The 21,080-nt window shown below is 40.5% G+C and overlaps 2 protein-coding genes across 14 annotated transcripts in view; one reads left to right on the plus strand and one right to left on the minus strand.

Moving 5' to 3' along the window:
* Positions 1 to 2,595, minus strand: part of AASDHPPT (aminoadipate-semialdehyde dehydrogenase-phosphopantetheinyl transferase) — a 51,125-nt gene extending 48,530 nt beyond the window's left edge. The window contains exons 1-2 of one of the 3 annotated variants that reach the window (XM_061628692.1): positions 2,109 to 2,312; positions 1,162 to 1,385 (exon numbers count right to left, since the gene is read on the minus strand). In XM_061628692.1, the coding sequence (XP_061484676.1) occupies positions 1,162 to 1,344 (183 nt within the window). In that variant the 5' untranslated portion in view covers positions 1,345 to 1,385; positions 2,109 to 2,312. Of the gene's footprint in view, positions 1 to 1,161; positions 2,313 to 2,462 lie in introns of those variants that run through there. The other 2 variants (XM_061628693.1, XM_061628691.1) reach the window with 2 other exon arrangements.
* A 130-nt stretch (positions 2,596 to 2,725) lies between these two features.
* Positions 2,726 to 14,470, plus strand: KBTBD3 (kelch repeat and BTB domain containing 3). Of its 11 annotated transcripts, none has more exons than XM_061628702.1 (5): positions 2,951 to 3,097; positions 3,787 to 3,994; positions 7,781 to 8,028; positions 10,261 to 11,812; positions 14,251 to 14,470. In XM_061628702.1, exons 3-5 carry the CDS (start codon positions 7,805 to 7,807, stop codon positions 14,254 to 14,256), a joined length of 1,782 nt encoding a protein of 593 aa, XP_061484686.1. In that variant the 5' UTR covers positions 2,951 to 3,097; positions 3,787 to 3,994; positions 7,781 to 7,804; the 3' UTR covers positions 14,257 to 14,470. The 11 variants fall into 11 exon arrangements, with proteins under 11 accessions (XP_061484679.1, XP_061484690.1, XP_061484683.1 ...); XM_061628698.1 differs by lacking the exon at positions 14,251 to 14,470 and adding an exon at positions 5,022 to 5,202 and having other exon boundaries at positions 10,261 to 13,572; XM_061628696.1 differs by lacking the exon at positions 14,251 to 14,470 and having other exon boundaries at positions 2,951 to 3,095; positions 10,261 to 13,572.
* The last annotated feature ends 6,610 nt before the right edge of the window (positions 14,471 to 21,080 follow it).

Below are 21,080 nucleotides of genomic sequence, written 5' to 3' on the forward strand. Positions count from 1 at the left end.
AAAAGCCCGACATTCCCATCGCCTCTTCCCTGCAACAAAAATCTTTGATTCTGTTATGTAATGAAGTTGCAAGTTGCACAATGACCGCATTGCAAGGGCAGATCTGGGAGGAGAGGAGCTAAATAACAGCTGGCCCCAGCCAAGACGATGGAAAGAGGCGGCTGGTCTCTCGTGTCTCCCTCTGATGCAGCCAAGAGGGACAGCCACTGACACAGGGGTAGCTCTAGATCAGGGAAGGGGAACCTTAAGCTTCAGGGCCAAATGCAGCACTCTAGGTATCTATCAGGACACTCTCCAGGCCACACCCCTTCTCCTCAGGCCACACCCCTCACTGGGCCTGCTTTGCACCCTCTTTGAGTAATTTTGCCTGGCGGGAATGTGTAATTGAACTCTGAAAATGGTTCTTGCTTGCCTGGGTGGAGGAGAGAGATTTGTGAGTGCATGCAGAAATCCACGTTCTGTACAAAGGTAATATTAGCTTCCTTTGCTCTGCCCACTTTTGCTTCGGGCCCTGTCCACCATGGCCACGTGGCCTCCAGAAGGTTGCCTAGAAGGGAATGTGGCCCTTGAGCCAAAAAAGGTTCCTCGCCCCTGCTCTAGAGAGTGGCAAAGGTGGGCAACAGAGGCTCCATACCACCTTAACACCGCCACCATTTTCACTTTGGAGAAAGTATTCAAGATCAAATGCAATCTAAGAGAATCCTCTGCTTACACTTCCCACTTCTTCAAAATTATAGGGACCCACTGCAGGCCCTATGCCCAAGCTCCTCCCCCCACCAAATCCTAGAGGCAGCACTACACTGACATTTGGTTGAGCAGTTTGGCCTAGTAGTTTTCAGCACAGGAGATTGGGCACAGACTCTACTTGGATTGTGGGTGTTAAGTGTGCTGAAGAGGCATGTAAGGCCATCAAGTCCAACCCCCTGCTCAGTGCAGGAATCCAAGTGAAAGAATTAGTGACAGAGAAAATGGAAGTGCTGGGAACTGAACCCAGAACCTCATATATGCAAAGCATGGACTGTACCATTGAGCTACATCCACTAGTTCAGTGCATCAATCCATTGCAAAAGCCTCTGTATAGAAGCACCACCTTTAATGCTCAAGGAGCTGGGAAATACACATTTTTATCTGAGCAAAGTACTTCTTTAGATAAATATATACCATAGCAGCCTTGGCATCCCGGCCGAAGACAAACTGTCCAACACGCTCTCTCTCTTCAGGCTGTATGAGGCGCATAGCCAGCAACCAATCCTCACGGCAAGGGACCCAGGCGCGATAGGAAAATGCCCAACGTACACTCTCCATAGCAAGATGCCCCAAGGAAACCACAGGACTCCGGAGCATATATAAAAAATGGCAGCATGAAGGATACACACACACACGCCCTGGGGGGCAGAAATGGGAACCTGACAGACCTCTGTGGCTGGTGAGCTCTAGGTTCAAATCTACTCAGTTATGATGCCGAGTATCTGTCAGTCTAACCACCCTCCCAGGGTTGTTGTGAATGCAAAATGGATTAAGCTCCCTTCCATATGAGGCCTTTGAAGGAAGGGCAGGATCCAAAGGCAATATGTGTATAATAACGATCTGTTCTCCCCCCCCAGTAGAACAAATACCTCATTCGCTCAAACTGCAATCCTATACACACTTATCAGAGAATAAGTCCCATTAAACTCAAGTAAGGTAATCAGTAGACATGTTTAGGATTATACTGTTAAGAACTACCAAGAGGAGTTCAAAAGGGGTAAATTGCAAGAATATCGTAAAAGGACTGGCCTTCAAATGCGACCCGCAGATATCCTTGAAAACTCTCTCCTCTTGGCATTACTTAAGAAAGGGCACCCCACTATGTGTCTAATATGCATATGCATTTACTAGTTAACATTTCCCCCCCTCTTTTGTTAGGAACCGAGGCTGGTTAATATTCCTCTTCCTTTTCCAACGGGGGCACTGAGCGCCGACAGCGGCACTCAGCCTAAGACTGCAATTCTAACCCCGTTTACCTGGGAGCAAGCCTCACTGAACTCAACTTCCGAGGCGACAGGGTTAGGATTGCACCTCTAAACCAACCCTCAAAGGCTGCAGTCAAAAGCCCCGCTCGCACTTACGTGGGAGTGAGCCCCGTTTTAGTTAGTAGGGCTTACTTCAGAGTCAACAGGCATTATTAACATCGTGCTGCAAAATTGCAGCACCACCTCAAGAGGTTAGCTGCTTTGTCTTGCAGAGAGAGAGAGAGAGAGAGAGAGAGCATAAATCCCACCACCACAGCGCGCGTGCCACACTCCCCCCTAGTTGCTATCTTTGTCCGGGATCCCTTTGATGATGGTTCGAAAATGGGGGAGGAGGAGACACTGCAACCAATCGAGAGCGAAATGCAGCCCACATGTAAAATATGAAAGACCAATCATCACCTCCCTAAAGAGAGCACATAGAGATATAAATGAGAAAAAGAGTTGACATACAGTGTTTTCAACTTGACCGCCGCCACATGCGGGGCGGAAACAGCTGTATCTCCACGTATCTATAGCGTTCTGTCCTTTACATTGCTTTGCCCTCTCACGTTCCATTGGCAACCTGAAGTGTCTTTTTAGTTTCATTCAGCTAGTGACTCTTGAGAATGGAAGGGCGGCCCTTGCGTCTCTCCGGCTGTGACGAGAAGGCGGGCTTTTGCGCTCTAGTGACATGCATTTATACCAGTCACAGCATAGCACGCTCTCGATTGGCAGTAAGAAGACCCAATGGGAGAACGAAGTTGGATTTCGGGGTGGCTGATGTTGTAGATTGTGTCAGAGCTGCTGTAGTGGATGCAGGTAGGTGGCTAATAGTGCGCACTGAGGGGAAAAAACGGAAAGACCTTCTGGGCTCCTAGGAGACATATTCCTAACGAGGGGTATTGTACTTGCCAACCTGGCAGCTCGAAAGGTATTGTTTGAGGTAAAAGAAAAAGCGTAGAACGAGTCTCGCTTAATTCTAATGATGGGCATGCGCGAGTATTGTGGACATGCGCAGAACAACTACTGAAGCCGATATGCAGCGTGTGCCCTTACTCGTCACCAGACCTTCCTCCAGATGTGAAATAAGTTTATTTGAAGGGCGTGTGTGTGTTTTCTTACGTACAATGGGGGTGATATTCAAACTAAATGATGCTAGCAATAAGTTACCTATTTCCAGAGGAACAGCAGTGTTAGTCTTTTGCAGGACAAGAATATTTAAAGTTGCAATTCCCGTTGAGTTTCAATGCTATTAACTTGTGAATTAAATGAGACAAAAGATTGTTAGAACATTATATATGTGAAGAAGGAGAAAGACTATAGCTCAGTGGTAGATCACCTGCTTTGCATACGTAGAAGCTCCTAGGTTTAGTCCCAGACATCTCCAGGTAGGGCTGAATATATCCCTTGCCTTGAAACCCTGGAGAAGCGTTGTGACTTGCCACTGTTAAGTAGTTTTCTGCATATGCTTCCAACCTTGCTTTTTACAGTCTCCCAAAACTTATGTACATGTATGTATATGTACACACATGTATCTATATATCAGGATAACTATGTGTCCAACAAAATGAACCATAGTCCATGAAAGCTCATACCATAATAAATGTTAGTCTTTAAGGTGCAGAAGACTCTTTGATGTTTAGGAATAACCAGTTCTTGTTATTTTGCTTCCTTGTATTTACCATTGTTAGTAAATCATACACTGTGGTTTGAGGCACAGCAATTGCAGACACATTTCACAGTTTGTAAGAGAAAGGTATTATCTCATCTTTTGTTGTTTACTCATGTTTCATAGGAGCCTAAGGCTGCAATCCATTACATGTCTATTCAGAATTAAGCTCCATTGGGTTCAATGGGACTTACTCCTATATAAGTGTGTATTGGATTGTAGCCTAATTCTCTCCAGATGTACTCAGAAGAAGCTCCCACAGTTCTTAACAGTACACTTGTTTGTGTGTCTACTCAAAAGAAAACCCCACTGAGTTCAGCTGAACTTACTCCAGGTAAGTGTGTTATTAAAGCCTTCCCCCAGTGGGGTTTACTTCCAAATAAGTGCACATAAAGCTTCTTGGGCTTACAGAGCAGATTTAGTTTTCATCTTTCTCTAGGGCCAATATCTGCTCTAATCGCTTGCATTAATAAAATATATGCAACATGATTTCCATATTTATGTTAGTAAAATAGATTGGCAGAAAGACAGTAGGGCATACAGATTGTTTTATAACAGTTGTTGTCTTTGTAACATAAGTGAATTATTGTTCACTTTCACAATTATGGTTCACTTTCACAATGTGCAAGTATCTTATATGTTTTTATTTATAATCATGCACAAGACACAAATTATAATTTACATAAGTCTTTCAGTTTTTGTTCCCCATCCGTAACCAAGGAAATATCTAGCAGCTCCATTGCGAGAAAACATTTAAAAATGCATATGATTCAAAGTATGCTTCCTTGAAAGCAAATTATTCTAAAATTAGGAGGACTTTTTAAATAGTAATTTAGTTAAGGATTGTGCTGTAGGTCTGCCAGGTCCAGCAGTCAATCTCTTGGACCATGGTGATTTTGAATAGGATGACATAAAGAGTTTGGTTAAAAAGCAGATCACCATCAACTTTGCCCAATGTTATGCTTTAGTTGATCTAGAAATCTAGTCAACATAGCATTAAATGTTCACATTATAAAATATGCAGAATTTTCATATAGTTCAAAAGGCTGCAATCAATCCACAAACTACCTAATTATATTAATGGGCATAATATATTATCAGGCATATAAAGTTGCAGCTTAATTGAATTCAGTGGGATTTACTAAGTAAATATGTATAGGATCTGATGGATAGTATAGCGAGCATATCATTATTTATCTACATTTGCATCTTGTTCTTCTTCAAGGGCTCGGGAACCAACATATATGGGGCAGGTTAGTCTACGAGGGGGTGTCTGATCAGGGATTTGAATGCAGACTGGCAAGAAGTGTGATGACACCAACTCTTGTCTGAGGAGTAAAACTGTTGCTTCTACTTAATAGGTTTGGAGGATTCCCCCCCCCCATAAACAAAGATCATAGAATCATAGAATAGTAGAGTTGGAAGGCCATCGAGTTCAACCCCCTGCTCAATGCAGGAATCCATATCAAAGCATTTCCGACAGAGGGCTGTCCAGCTGCCTCTTGAATGCCTCCAGTGTAGGAGAGCCCGCTGCTTCTCTAGGTAATTGGTTCCATTGTCATATGGCTCTAACAGTTAGGAAGTTTTTCCTGATGTCCAGTCAAAATCTGGCTTCCTGCAATTTCAGCCCATTATTCCATGTCCTGCACTCTGGGACGATTGAGAAGAGATCCCGGCCCTCCTCTATGTGATACAGAATTAGATAACATTTTTGGAGCGCTCTCTGAGTTCTGTGAAAATATTATCCCCCTGCAGTACAGAAGCACTTCTCTAATGGAAAAGAACGTAACAGACCAAACAAAACAAAAACATGCCCGCTAGGCAATACTTCATTGCTTTGCAAAATGGATAGGAGAGGGAAAATAGATACCGGAGATCTAAAATGGTGCTCGCAGTAAACCAGAAAAAGAACTGGCACCCAGACCTCTTAAATGAATTTCATTGTAGGGGTGTGTGTGTTGCCAAACTAATTAGGACTGACCATCTCAAATCCAGGATAGCTGGAGCTACTAGTCATTCTTTCTTTGATGTTACCTCATTCTTGAATGCTTGCTTTCCCCCAGAACTATTTTTTTATGATGGTGTTATTTTGTGTCATTGAATTACTATAACCACGTGAGCTCATGCAATTAAGCAGCATCTCCTGCAGAGAGACAGCTGTCTGTCTCCAGGACGTTTCTAGAAATCAGCTTGATTTCAGTATCTCCTGCTGTTGGTATCTCCTGTACCATGCTGTTTTTTAAAGTAATTCCACAGCCTAAAAAACTTTCAAGGCTGTATGTGTCCCTTCTGTCTAATAAAGGAATCATAACATATATTATTGATAAATGCCAGTTTTTGTGAATTCACATCTTGGAAGATCAACGATAGTTTTGTGACTGTGGGAAACAGGTAACTGAATATTAATTATCTCTGTAGTTGGTGGTTTCTGTGGATTGTTTTGCTCTTAGTAAACAGATCAGAGTTCTTTAGCCATGGCCATCAGCACTGAAGCTGCGGCCTTCATGTGCATGGCATAGGACATAATGTGCAGAGGGTATTTGCTTGCCCTGCCTTGCTGCATGCCTGGCACAAGAGGAGTAGCCTCCAAACCTTGTTGTCTGCCCACTGAGAACAGGGTTATGCCTGAAAAAGGATTTCAGTGCAGGTTGTTTTGTGTTCAATAAATACCATGTGGTTAACATATGATGCAGCATAATAATGATTGAAAGTGTAAAACCTTTAGGCCCAATAGTGTCCTTTCTTCCCTTTGCATGCTCACAGCTTTCTCTGCACTTCCATATCTCTTTCACTTAATTCTTCCTTCATTCTTTTTTCTTGTTGCTCTTTTTTTGCCCCTCCTTTCTTATCTCTATCCCTGCAGCACATAAGGCTTTCAGTCTCCCAGAAATGCACACATTGAGGAGTGTTCAGGTATAGCTGACTGGCTGATTGCAACAGGTGGGAAAAACTGGCACCAGCTCCCCACAATCCTCTGAATTTGAGAAGCAACTCAGACAGTTTTGATGGACTTGAGTGGCAGTAGTGTAGTGGCAAACTCAGAAGTGCAGGGTCCCTTCATGATAGTCACAGCCACGCCCATCCCTTTTTTTTGCTGCTGGATTGAAAATGAGATCCTTGTTAATGCCTTCTCCCACACATCACTAGGAGCCAATAAGCATAAAAGAGGAGAGTGTTAGCTACTGAAGAGTCTTCTCAGTGGCTGACTCAACTCCTTTCACTCTGATTGGCTCCAATCAGCAGGAAAGGACAAGGAAGGCTGTTAGAGGACTCTTCTCAGTGGCTAACACTCCCTTTCATGCTGATTGGATGCTGGAGACATAGGGACCCTGCTCCCCAAAGATTAAGGGGTCTAAGATCCCCTGAGACCTGGACTACTACACCACTGTTGAGTGGGCCTTGAATCCTCCCACACGGAGATGGAAAACAACCAGAAATAATGAGGATTTCGAATCACTCTACGGGGCTGTGAATAGGTGAGGAGAAAGCTGGAATCATCCCATGGGCTGTTACGTCATGGAGACTTGGTTTAGTGGAATATGTAACTGTTGTCTATATACAAAATGACAGGTATTGATTTAGTGTGCACTCCTAAGCATGCCTATTCGGAGGCAAGACCTATTGGATTCAGTGGGGCTCACATTCGGGCAAATGGGGTTAGGACTGCGGCCTTAGTTAATTGTTCTTCTGTCAACAAGCACCCAAGGATGTGTAACTTCTACATACATACAAGAAAACAAATAGAACAATGAGATAATAGTTACTAAAATATTGGTGAGATATAGTACAACAGAAAGGTCACTTAAGGGTATTTAAGCCTCATGAACCCGTGGCAGTTACAGTTAAACATAATTCATTCCAAATCAGCATTGAAGCACATTCTGTTTGTGGTTTTCTTCACCACTGGATTTGAAAGTGTATCCTGATGCAAGTTGCCAGTGAGATTCTTACCTGTGATGCAATTATTTGCATGGAAGTGTGTTTCCAGTTATTTTTATTATTTATGTAAAATATGGATGGAGACTTTTGCATACGAACTGAATGTTGCTGGTAATTCCCCTCCCCCCCCCAAAATGCAGTAGTATTATGGTGTGTCTAACTTTTATATTATCTCCTTCAGCAATAAGACTAGAGCGCAGAAGCCATGGATAGCCAATATGATTTGATTGGCACCCAAACTTGCAATGGAATTTCAGCTCGTGAGCAGAAAACCAGTTCCTTAGTGGCTGAAGGTCATGGCCAGCAAATCTTAAATGTTCTGCAAAGCTTCCGGGATCAAAACATCTTTTTTGACTTTAAAATACTTGTGAAAGATGAAGTACTCCCATGCCACCGTTGTGTACTAGCAGGATGTAGTGACTTTTTCAGGTAAACCTATTTATGATGTGGCTCTTGTGTGCATGGATTTTTTTTAAAATTTCTATTGAAAAGTGTAGTTGGGTCATTCCATCTACTCAAAATGTAGAAGTAATTCTTGTTTTACAATGACCTTTAAAAGTAATGTCAATAAATCCAGTCAGCTGTGAAATGGCAATTATCTTAAAGTTATGTTAGATACCATCACCTCAATCCATTCATTGTGTCTATTTTCATATGTCGGTTCCAGATGGAGATGTGTATTGGCTGTATGCAGTCAGTTCAATACAATGTAGATGGGAATGCATGTCCAGGTACTTGTTCCTACCCACATAACTTGCGTCTATGGAAGTCTTGCTCTATGTGCAAACCTCCCTTGCTGGGGCATTAATCGCTAACCTTAGTTACTCATCTGTGAGTATTTTGAATAACTGTTGCTCAGTGAATATTCTTATTGTTATTTGGATGCTTCATGATACAAGTATAGTATGTTGGCTTGCCTCGTGTCCTTTGTTTGACAACGGCTAGTAATGAAGATCTCAGAGAAAATATGCAGCAGGGGTAGCTAATCAGATGTAGGCCAACAACAACTGAAGTCCAACTCCAGATGCTGTGGGTCCTGGACTCGGTGGTGGGCTAGATGAGGGCCAATAAACTGAATCCAAGTTGTAGCAAGATGGAGGCACTGTGGGTTGGTAGTTCCCGAGCTCGCATAATTGGTCAATTGCTTCCTTTGGATGGGGTTGTACTCTCTCTGAAAGAGCAGGTTTGTAGTGTGGGAGTGCTCCTGGATCCATCTGTGTCACTAGAGGCCCAGGTGACCTCAGTGGCTAGGAATGCCTTTTACCAGCTTCGGCTGGTAAGACAGCTGCAGCCATTTCTGGAATGGGATAGCCTGATCGTGCACTGGTAACCTCCAGGTTGGATTACTATAATGTGCTCTATGTGGGGCTGCCCTTGAGGTTGGTCCAGAAGCTGCAGCAGGTGAAAACGCGGCAGTGCAATTACTCACTGGGGCAGGGTATCATCAACATGTCATTCTGCTACTGAAAGAATTTCACTGGCTGTCCATTAGCTACTGGGCCAAGCTCAAGGTTCTGGCTTTGGTGTACAAAGCCCTATACAGCAGGGGACTAGGATTCCTGGTTTTACCCCTTGTATACCCAGTCAATCACTGTGCTCTGCAGGCAAGAGCCTCCTGCAGATACTGTCTTATCAGGAAGTTAGTTCTACACAACATAGAAAGCGTACCTTGTGGCACCAACACTTTGGAATTCCCTCCCCTTAAATATTAGGCAGACATAATCTCTGTTATCTTTTTGGTGCCTACTGAAGACTTTCTTTTTCAACAAGCCTTTTAAGTAGAGACCTTATTCCAGTCTGCAACTGTGTTGGAATTACTTTTTTAGATTTTTTAAAGCTTTGTTTTAAAATACATGTTTTTAAAGCTTTTTTTAGAGCTTTTTTAAAAGATGTTTTGTTGTAATATATTTTAAATATGTTTTTAATATGTTTTAAAGTCTTTTGTCTTTAAGATGTTTTAGAGTATTTTTAGTGTTTTTGTCACCCTGGGTTCCTTCTGGGAGGAAGGATGGGATATAAATTTAATAAATAAACTAACTCTCATTAACACCTGCGGGCATGGCCAGTGGTCAAGGATGACAGGAGTTATAGCCCAACAGCATGAAGGGAATTATAGCCCAACAGCTATACGTTGGCTACCCCTAGTGTACGTGAACAGAAAATCATGAGGCAGTACACCATTCCTTTTACTTACTCTTGAGTTTTAAAGAATTTAAAGATTCAATGCAATGGGAATCTGAAAATGGTTGTATTGTAATTGTGTGTTTTTTAATCAAATGCCAAAATTCCAGTGAAAATGCCTTTAGTGAGCCTGTAGGAACAGTCTGAATCCAATTCCATGAATGGATCTGATTAGTTTTATGATAAACACCTGTTATACCGTGAGCTGAATTATGCCTGGATTTATTATACCAAACTAAATAAAAGTTATGAAAACTTTATAATGATAAAACACTGCTGCTTCTTTAATGTGGTGTTTTATACTGAATTGTTTTGTATTTTTTCACTTGACAAGTAAATTACCTAAATTGTTCAAAATATGTTTATTGAAAATAGCATCCTTCACCATGAGCTCTGTGGTTTTTGTTCTACTTCATATTAAGATGTCACAGATACTGGTAATAATTTATTATATGTTCATCTTCTGTATTTTAATTGCAGGGCCATGTTTGAAGTTAACATGAAAGAAAGAGATGATGGGAGTGTTACTATTAGTAATTTATCCCCCAAGGCAGTGAAGGCTTTTCTAGATTATGCCTACACCGGAAGAACTGAGATAACAAATGATAATGTAGAAATGTTATTTCAGCTTTCATCTTTCCTTCAAGTTTCAGTTGTTTCAAAAGCCTGCAGTGACTTTCTAATTAAGAACATTGATCTTGTCAACTGTTTGCAACTACTATCCATTTCTGAAAGTTATGGGTCAGCTCAGTTGTTTGACCATACTCTCAAGTATGCACGACACCATTTTTACTTGCTGCTCCAGTCAAATGATTTCCTGGAAATGAATTTTGAGATATTGCAAAAATGTATAGAAGCTGATGGGCTGAATGTCCCAGATGAGGAATCTGTGTTGAAAGCTGTCTTCTGGTGGACAAAGCATAACTTAGAAACGAGACAGAAGCATCTTCCTCATTTGATGAAAAAAGTACGATTGCATCAGTTACCTGAGGAGACACTGAAGGAAGTCTTGCACTCTGAAGAACAGCTACTTGAAAGTACTGGTTGCTTAGTAATAATCAATGAGACAATTAAAAGTGTGCAAACTTTTAGTGGGATGTTTCCGGATGCTCGCCCTTCAACAACAGAACAGTATATACTTGTTCACAAAACTGAGGAAAATGGAGTCCATCGACATACCTTTTGTTATAATATTAAAACTGATCAATGGAAAGAATTGATGCACACACACATAATTGATCTGCCAGGATCAAGTTTATCTAGTTACGGTGAAAAAATATTTATAACTGGTGGATGTATAGGGAACTGTTTCCGGACCATTAGACTTCATATTGCCGAAAAATTTCATGATGCCACTGACCAAACTTGGTGCTACTGTCCAGTGAAGGATAGCTTTTCCTTAGTATCAGCCATGAAGAAGCCAAGGACAATGCACGCATCTGTCGTGACCCTAAATGAACTGTTTGTAATAGGGGGGAAGACAAGGGCATCTCAAGATATCAAAAGTCTTTTGGATGTGGAGGCATACAGTCCTCTGTCTAACGAATGGAAATCAGTGAGTCCATTACCAAGAGGCATCTACTACCCAGAAGCAAGTGCCTGTCAGAATATAATTTATGTGCTTGGTTCTGAAGTAGAAATTACTGATGCCTTTAATCCATCTCTTGATTGTTTCTTTAAATACAGTGCTGCAGCTGATCAGTGGACTGAACTGGTAGCAGAGTTTGGGCAGTTCTTTCACGCAACTTTAATCAAGGCTGTTCCAGTGAATTGCACATTGTACATCTGTGACCTTTCCACCTACAAGGTTTATAGTTTTTGCCCGGAAACATATGTCTGGAAAGGGGAAGGCTCTTTTGAATGTGCTGGTTTTAATGCAGGAGCAGTTGGAATAGAAGATAAAATTTACATCCTTGGTGGAGATTATGCTCCTGATGAAATCACTGATGAAGTACAAGTCTACCATAGCAGTAGGTCTGAATGGGAGGAGGTTTCACCCATGCCAAGAGCCCTTACGGAGTTCTATTGTCAGGTGATTCAGTTTAATAAATATAGGGACCCATGGTTATTTACAGTAGCAGTGTGATACATGTCGGTTACAAGCAACTGCACAAGTTTTAAAGTTGTGTTTGCATTTCATTTTATGAAAACCATACATTTATTTATTTATTATTTGATTTATATCCCGCCCTTCCTCCCAGCAGGAGCCCAGGGCAGCAAACAAAAGCACTAAAAACACTTTAAAATATCATAAAAACAGACCTTAAAATACATTAAAAGAAAAAAACTTTAACATTTTTTAAAAAATGCGTTAAAAACATCTTAAATAAAAAGGCTTAAAAACATTGTTTAGAAAAAAAAGTTTTTTAAAAACCATTAAAAAGCAGTTCCAACACATTAGGGTGCCAATCCACTAAACACTGCTTCCAGCCATTTTTGATTTTTCTAAGGAATAAGGCTTGGTTGAGTGCACCCAGTTATAATATAAAAGAACACCTCTTTTAAAATTTGGGTAGTAGAAATTAATCTCCCCCCCCAAGGATTGGCTGTGGCTAGAATCAGAAGGGTTGTGCACTTAATAGCAACTTAATTATTTTTTTTCCAAATGGCAGCCCACCAAAAGTTTCAAAAGCAGTTTTGAGGTCAGTTGCTCCAATTAAAAATGCCAAAAGTTGCATTGAGCCTAAGCAGCTCTCTGGATCCTGGCCCAAGTTTTCAAATGACATTATTTCTGATTTCTACATAAGTTTATGTACAAGCTGTGTTATGTAATTTGAGTAACTTTCAGATCAACACAGTTTTAGGGTCCAAAATAATAGTAACCAGGATCAATATTTTTGTATGTGCTATTACTTTTGACAATCATAATTTTGCCTGTAGGAAAAAATGAAGCCAAAAGCTGGAGGCTGAATTAAGCTAAAATCCAGAAATCTGCAACTATTCACCTGCAAGTAAGTCCCATTGAACTCAGTGTGGCTTAGTAGACATGTATAGACTTGCACTGTAAGTTACTGAATTCTTGATTTCAGCTTAATTCAGCATTTCTCCATTACATATTAAAGAAAACTTCAACTATTTTGGTAGGACCTTTGCACGTAGGGTTATTCAGATAACTTTTATTAACTTGGACTGCAGTCCTGTATTCACTTGGGAGTATGTCCCATTGAACTCATTGGGGCTTACTTCTGAGTAGACAAAGGATTACATTCATTGTTAGACTAAAATGGCTCGAGTAAAGAAACGCTGGCTACAGTAGTTCGTGGTTTCAGTTGAGTATTCAGGACCTATACTGGTGTAGCTTGTGTTTATGTTACTAATAGATCTTAAGACAGGCCGTCATTTCAGTACTGTTGCCAGTGTTATTCTCTGTGAAGCTGATAGCCATAGACAAAAAACAAGGCCTACCTTTATGCTTATGCTGGAGATGGCCAGTGTGCATTAAAGTTTTTATTTACTTTGGCTAGTAAATAAAAGTTTGGGAAACCCATGTAGAAACATATTTCTTATGCTTATTGCATCAGGTTGTATCTCGAGTCATTCTGATATAAAAGCATAGAGCAATTATAATAGGTCAGTAATAATTATGCTTGTGCCTAATTTTAGATGTTGCCTTTGAGGTAGTACACAGGCAACTTTAAGGATTAGTACAGTTGTTCCCAACCTTTATGAGTACGGGACCCCCTTTGTAAACTCAAAAAAATTTGTGACCCCTACATGGTAATGGTTGTAATTTTAGTCTCTGTTAATTGAAAAAATATATAATGAAGTGTTAAGTAATGTCACTTTTTATTCATCACAACAATATGATATCTGCCCTTCACCAGAAGGTCCTAGGGAAGTATATATAACTTCTAAAGTTTTTTAAATATAATATACCTAATATAAACAACTTCTAATAAAATTTGAAGGATACTCAACTAAGGGCTTCATGCACCAACCCCTTATCATTATTATTAATTAGATTTATATCCCGCCTTTTCTCCCAAAAGGAGCCCACACGCACACACACAGAGGAATGTCCCTCCCCAAATGAATCTGCTCAGATAATTACTTCTGAAACCCACAATGTGAACAAGAGTGAAACAAGTGTCCAGATGACCAAATGATTAAGTGTTGATAGGCTTTTAAAATCAGGCTCATACATCCATGGTATAACTGAGTTAATGAGAAGGCTGGTGCTGTTTTGCAGCTGTCAGAGACTGGAAGTCTGGTTGAAGCTATATAAGTTTCAACCTTAAATCTGGTTCTGAATCTAACTTGTTTTGATATTTTTATTTCAATGCAACAAGTGCAGAAAATCGCCTTTCACAAACATAAGTTGTAGGAAAAGCAATCAGGTACTCCACAGCCTTATCAGAGAGTTCTGGGTACTCGGAATGAACATATAGCCAGATGCTTTGGAGTGAAGAGTAGTTTTAAAGAGTTGTCACATGCAAGTTCTATTAAGCTGTCTTGTTCTTTTGGTGTCAGGTCTGAGAGTACAGCATTATCAGCACTCACAAAGGGGTTTCTAATCCAGTCGTATCTTGACTGAGGAATGGGAAAGTAGTCAAGCAGCTGTACTTGGAGGCTTTGCAGGTGTTCACTTATGTCACATTCTACTTTATCAGATAAAGGCATTTGTGATATGATTAAGAATTCTGAAAGACATGGAAATGATTTGTACATGGATTGATTCAATTGATGAGACCACAGGCCTAATTTCTGGATCATAGCTTCTATTTAATTCTGAACTTCGAACATATTTACACCCTTTCTCTGAAGACTTATGTTGAGTTCATTTAAATAGCTGCACATATCAACTAAATGTGCCAATTTTGCTAACCAAGAAGTCATTGAAGTGATGCGAAAACTGAGATTTTGATTCAAGCAGGCAATTCTTCACTTCATCTCGCAACTCAGGTGAGTTGAGAACCTTCCCTCGAGAAAGCCAATGGATTTCTGTATGTAGAAGTAGTTGACAGTGATCACTGTCCATCTCACACAGCTGCAAAATTATTGAATTTAGAGGGCGGGCCTTAATAAAATTAACAGTTTTCATGGAGTCATCTAAAACAGGCTTGAGCTCAGAGGGCATTTTCTTTGTTAGTGATATGTTTGTTAGTGATTCCTTTTGAATGCAGCAGTGAATAAATTTTGCATTTTACATGCGCGACACCACTATACTGGCCTGTTATAGTGTGAGCTCTATCACTAGTAATTCCAACACAGTTTGACCAGTGAGTATTGCTCTTCTTTATGAAGTCATTCAAAATTCCAGAAATGGCATCTGAGGTTGCCCATGTTTGCAATGATCTGCAAAAGGGAAGGTCCTCATTCTTCCATTGCATTCATATCTAACAAATGTCAGAATATTGGCTAGGTTTGAAATGTCTGTGGATTCATCAAGTTGAAGAGCATGGAAGCGACTATTACTTATTTTTCATTCTCCGCCATCTCCCCAATTCTGTGTTAAACTGTATTATTTAACAACGAAACAGCATTCAATTCTTTGCAAGCCTTCTCTCCCAGCATTGTACTCACCATTTTCTTTGCTGCTGGTAATATTGTTCTCCAATTATATGTGGCTTTCCTGCCTTTGCTATCAGAAAAGCTACTTGATAAGAAGCTTCCACTGCATTTGAATTATCAGAACTTGCCACTGTATGCTGTAGCACGTTGCTACTTTTATTTAGATCTATGAGTTTCCTTTGAAAAATTCCACTGGTTTTTCTGCACAATTACAATGTTTGGTTTCTAAATGTTGCCTAAGTTTGGTAGGTTTTAAGCTTTCATTTGAGAGTATCTCAAAACAAATCATGCACATTGGTCTTTGGTCATTTTCAGAACCAATCCACTTAAAATCCATATTTAGAATACTATAGCAATCTTTCTGCATTTTTTTGCTTACTTTATCTGTGCTGTAGTTTCACTACTTTCACTTTGTTCATTTTCTTTCCTTTTCAATCTGCCAGTTTTCAGCCACCTATCCATTATTGAAGTTTGATACCCAGCGGAGTTTAGATACTTAAATTAGATAGTAAATGATCATCACAAATATTTATGCACTACTTTCTCAAGCTTGTTAAACAATTAACATTTAGCAATGTATTATGTAGGTTTAACAGTCCATTATGTTTATCAGCATTTCTTCCTTTTATCTTGTACTTTATCCTTCAGTCCCTTCTCTGCCTGCCTTGATTATTTATAGTCAAATACTCAAAAGAAAGTTAGTCAAGACAATTTTTGGGCATGAATCTTTTACCTCTGTACCTGACTATCTTCCCTCTATTATGACTTCTCGGCACTTTTGATTTCCAGTCATGCCTTTCCTGAAGTCATCCTATATTTGCTGAGCTTTCTTATGTTTTCTACTATGATTTAGTTTTCAGACACGTGCTTGTACACACAAAGACTTCACTGCCCTCTCCTCTCTCACTTCCTATCAGATGTTATGAATGGACCTTGGACTTCCTCATGAGCATACCTCACTAGAAATGCAAGCTCCCCTATTACAAGGGTAGCAAGACCTTTTGCTGAGTTCCCCGCACGTCACCCCGAAAAAGTGTATAAATCTACCCTTAACCCAATAATGCACACAGAAAGTAAAATAGTGGTTTTATTAAGAGAAGAAACAAGGAAAAATATTGCCGTGCACAATTACGATTAATATTTAAAGTGTCCATTACTCATTCATGCATTTTGTAGTGCTAGATAGACTAAAGCAAAGAGACTAAACTTATGCACACTTTCACATCTAGCTCATCCATACAGAGAAAAAAGGAAAGACCCAGAAGTTGTGTATACCTTTCCTAGAAAGTTTCTGTGAGTCTAAGCCTGAGAGTCTTTCGTATCTAGCCCAATGAGCCAAGACCGCAGTCATGTATCCAGCGCTAGATTTGAAATATCTCACGCAAATCCTTAGCTCTGAAGCTCTGCAACTGTCCTGAAGATGCTGGGGAGCGTTGATAAATAAGGCAGCCATTGGAGCCCTCCAGAAGAGGAACTGCTGACCCCTTCAAACCCCTCATATTTTATACCTTTTGTAACTGAACTGCCCCCAGTGTGAACCTGACTAGGAAGATGTGGACATGACAGATAAGAACAATGAAAGAATTTAGGAGTACTGGTTAAGGAATCTGTTTTTCCCCCAGCACCCATTCCCTAATAAGTTCCCAGATAATAGCTGTGTTAATTCCTGATATTTCAGATAATCATCCTGCCTCCTCCTAAAGGTTAAGATGATCATAAACCTTATGCAAATTGTTTCTTTGTTTGAAAGCAGCACCTAATTCTTACTGGGCGACATTCCCAAATTTTTCATAGGAGTCAGAAAGTCTATACCCTTAGGCTTTCAAGATATGTACTCGGGTCACAGATAGGCTGTCTCCCAGAAATCTTTGCTATTGCAGGTTTTCCAAACTCTGGTTCACTGAGGTGAATCAAAGATTTAAAATCCCCATTATTTTGTTCCTCATTACACAGATCACTGGGACAAAGGGAAGAGGGGGGGAAAGAAAGGAAAATATTAAGGGCTATTTTTTTCCTAGAAGCGTTTTCAAACAACAGGAAAGATCTCAAGTAATTACCTCTCCCACTCTTTATAAAGAATCCAAAGCCATTCCCCACACAGGTTACCAGCAACTTCCCCTCCCTCTATGCTTCCCTCATAAACACAGAAGCAGCGTTTAACCCTGTCTCTCATCTCATCACCCACCCACCAATACCCACCTACCCTACTCCAGTTTGTTTTGGCTTCTTCTCTGTCTCTCTCCCCCCCCCCCTTTAAGAAAAAGGATTCCTCTTACTTTTCAAGAAGCTACCATGCCGGAAGGTAAGACGAAGAAAACATCTCTTCTGACTTTTTCAGCCCAGCGCTGCTCCCCCTTCATCAGAGAGGAGAAAAGCCTTACTAAAAACCTCTCCTGCCTCCACTCCCTTGTCCCTTTACTGCAGGTTTTCAATCTGGGCTAGCTTCCTCCTGCATGCCGTGTTTGGCAGGAAGGTGCGCGATGTCGGCACTTCAGAATGGGAGTGATCCAGACTGCATGCATAGTGGCTACCTGGCAAAAAATCACCAGATATAATGCATGTTGAGTGATTTTAAGTTGTGCAGCCACTATGCATGCAAGCCGAATCACTCCTATTCAAGAGAGCTTGCAGTGAGAACATAACACTACCACTCCCCCATATTTCCTCACTCGAGGGATGGGGACTAATCCTGCCTCCTTGTAGCTTCCTATTGCTCCAACTTCCCACCCTCCATGCTCTCCCCTGCAGCCAGCCTCAGCCCTGGCCCTGTGCTCACTGCTCTGCTCTCTGAGGAAAACCAACTTGAACTTGTGCAACGGGTTGCTGAACTCACCACCAGCTCCTCCAGGCACCGGCATGGTAGGCAAGGAGTGCTGGAAGCGGGGGAGGAAGAGAAGGAAGAAAGGAGCCAGTTAGGGAGAAGGGAGGGAAAGGCGGCCAAGTAGCTGGGCTGGGCCGACCAGAAAAAGACATGGCAACAGCGGAGCTCTAGCCTCCTCACAGATGATTGTGTCACTTCCGCTCTGCAACCGCGTGTCCCCTTCGTGGATTGAGGCGGGGGTTATCCCGTGCTGCAGGAGAAGACAGTGGGAGTATCATGAGATCATTGTCAATGTCATGGGTGAGAAAGGTTATGGCACTAGCAGTGTGGCACTCACTACAGAGATAGAAGAGTAGACCCAACATTCCACTAGTGGCTTACCATTATTTGTGGTTCCGTTCTAAAAAACAGTAATGTATGCTCCCATCCGCTTTAACGCTGGTTTCTTGTTCCGCTTGACAGTTTGCTGTAATTTGAAGGATATTTTTGCCTGGAACAATCAAATCTGTCTCATCCCCCTTCCTGTTTCTCGCACCAGAATGTTAACCATGGACTAAAGTGCAGGGCTGTTGTGTCTCTCTCTCTCTCTGGCAAGGCTACTCACATTGTCTTTGCTCTTCACATCCCCCTCTTACTTCGTGACCCCAGGTTGGGAACCACTGGATTAGTACATATAATGTGCCATCCATGTTCTCATCACACTGCACAGTAGAAGAGAACTGCTCCCTTCTTCAAGGAGCTTAACAGCTGAAATGTAGAATGGAAGAACCTGGCTGCATCAGACCAAAGGCCCATCTGATCCAGCATCTTATTCTCACAGTTGCCAGTGAGATGCTTATGCAAAGCAGGATGTGAGCACAACAGCACCCTTCCCACTTGTGTTCCCCAGCAACTGGCATTCAGAGGTATATTACCTCTGAGCCTGGAGGCACAACCATTGTGATTAGTAGCCATTGATAGCCTGTCTAATCCATTTTTAAATCCATCCAAGTTGGTGGTCATCACTACAGTGAATTCCAGTTTGTGCGAAGGACTTCATTTGGCAAGAAGGAAACAAAGGAAGGTGAAAGATATAATTCCAGTTGAGGAACTATCTCCTAAAGTTAGCATCCTAAACATACTTAGCTGGAAATAAATCCTATTGAAAGCAAGCAACTTCTGAGTAAACATTTAGGATCAGGCTGTAAAATTATACCATGTGAATTAATTCGGAAGTAATAAACAGGTTTCTTTTTTTTAAGTCATGAAGGTGATAAACTGCAAATAGCCTGAAATGAATTTAGGACACTTCAGAGTATGCGTTTTCAACAAGTTAAACTAGAGAATACTTAAATATAATAATGAGCAATGTCAACACATAAAATCACATTTACGAATGTAATTTATAGGCTGCTTTTCTACACAGGAACTCAAAAGAATTTAAAGCTATCAACAACATACAAAAGAGACAAGAAATTAAGTTAGATTTCTTTTATCTCAGTCATATACATATTTTAATAAGGTTAGTAAATGCTTTATCAACATTGGACAGATATTCCAAAGTATTTGCTACTATTTCTGCTACTCTATGATGTTCCGCCACAACCAGTAGTGCAAGGGCTCCCTTGCAAAAGACCACTTTGCCAAAGGCATGAGGATATGCTGTAGGGAATTTGGTGAATCTGTTATTGAAAAAAAAAGTGATTCTGTACAGGACTATAAAAACTTTATTAACACATTTTTTAATTACTAAAATGTGGTAAGTCAAGACTAGGAGCTCACTCTCTCTCATTTCATTGAATTGCTTTTTCAAAAGTCGCTGTTATGCCGTTTCTTCTTTGGCGGGGCTTTTATAAGCACTTAATATTATAAATGACAACTTTCCTGTAAAAAGGGTTGTATTTCTATGTTTCTTTTATACTCTTCTGTTTTTCATTCCTTTTCCCACTTGTGCTCATGCCTTCCTAAGCAATTACCCTTTAGAGGAAAACTTAGAATTTGAAAACAATACGCCTATTGCTTTAATTCCAGTATAATAAGAACATTTTGTTCTGTTTATAAGAATTTCCAGGTTGTTCCACTGAGGGCAGCTACATGTCTCTGAACCCATGTAGACTTGAAAAACATATATTGTGAGTTCTCATTCTGTAGTAAGGTTAGCAGATCCTTGACTTCAAATATTTTCTCAAAAAATATAGACCATCAAGTATAATTTAGGGTTGGATACAGCCTTTCATTAAAATTAATAGGAAATTGATTTATAGTGTTATGAGACTGTTTCTGTAAGGCCTACTTCAATGTAATAAAGTTAGTAAGGAGTACCTTAAGAATAGTTGCATGACTGAACTTCAGCTTATTGTCTACTATACAACATTACGATATGCCTCTTATTGACTGATCATGCCCACCATATTCTGCTAAAATTCTCCTTAAATGCTAACTGGAGCTGATGAGAGTTGGGAATCCAAAATATCTGGAGGGCACGAGGTTGGGGAATGCTAGCCTAAATTATTGTTATTTATTGCAGATTAAGGTTGTATTTCTTGTGTAAATTTACTTGGGAGCAAGAACCTGGTGAGACTTATTCCAGCGTAAATATGGTGAGGATTGTGGTACACATTTATTCAATTATTATTTATTAAATTTCTGTCCCACCCTTCCTCCCAGAAGGAGCCCACGACAGAAAAATGAAAGTCTAAACAGTCATGAAGGAAGATGTGATTAGAGCCTCAAAAAATGCAATTACCTTTCCTCATACTAGGGCATTCTTTCTTAAATTGCAGCTGGGTTGATATGTATAACATTAATTAGGGTCATGCAACTTGCCCATGCCTACTTATCCATCTCATGTACTGGAGAAAATATGTTTGCACCAATACATTAGATATAAGAGAAGGATATTGTTTGTTTTCTAAGGCTGTATTCTTATGCATGCTCAGTGCTGCTTACTCCTGAGTCAATATTTGTAGGATATGCTAGCTGAACATCT

Source organism: Rhineura floridana, chromosome 5 (genome assembly GCF_030035675.1).
Source record: "Rhineura floridana isolate rRhiFlo1 chromosome 5, rRhiFlo1.hap2, whole genome shotgun sequence".
NCBI classification, from domain to species: domain Eukaryota; kingdom Metazoa; phylum Chordata; class Lepidosauria; order Squamata; family Rhineuridae; genus Rhineura; species Rhineura floridana.

Coding starts and splice junctions, on each gene's coding strand:
- KBTBD3 (XM_061628695.1), top strand. CDS start 7,805: ATGGATAGCCAATATGATTTGATTGGCACCCAAACTTGCAATGGAATT. Junction 8,029..10,260: donor GGATGTAGTGACTTTTTCAG/GTAAACCTATTT, acceptor TTTTAATTGCAG/GGCCATGTTTGAAGTTAACA.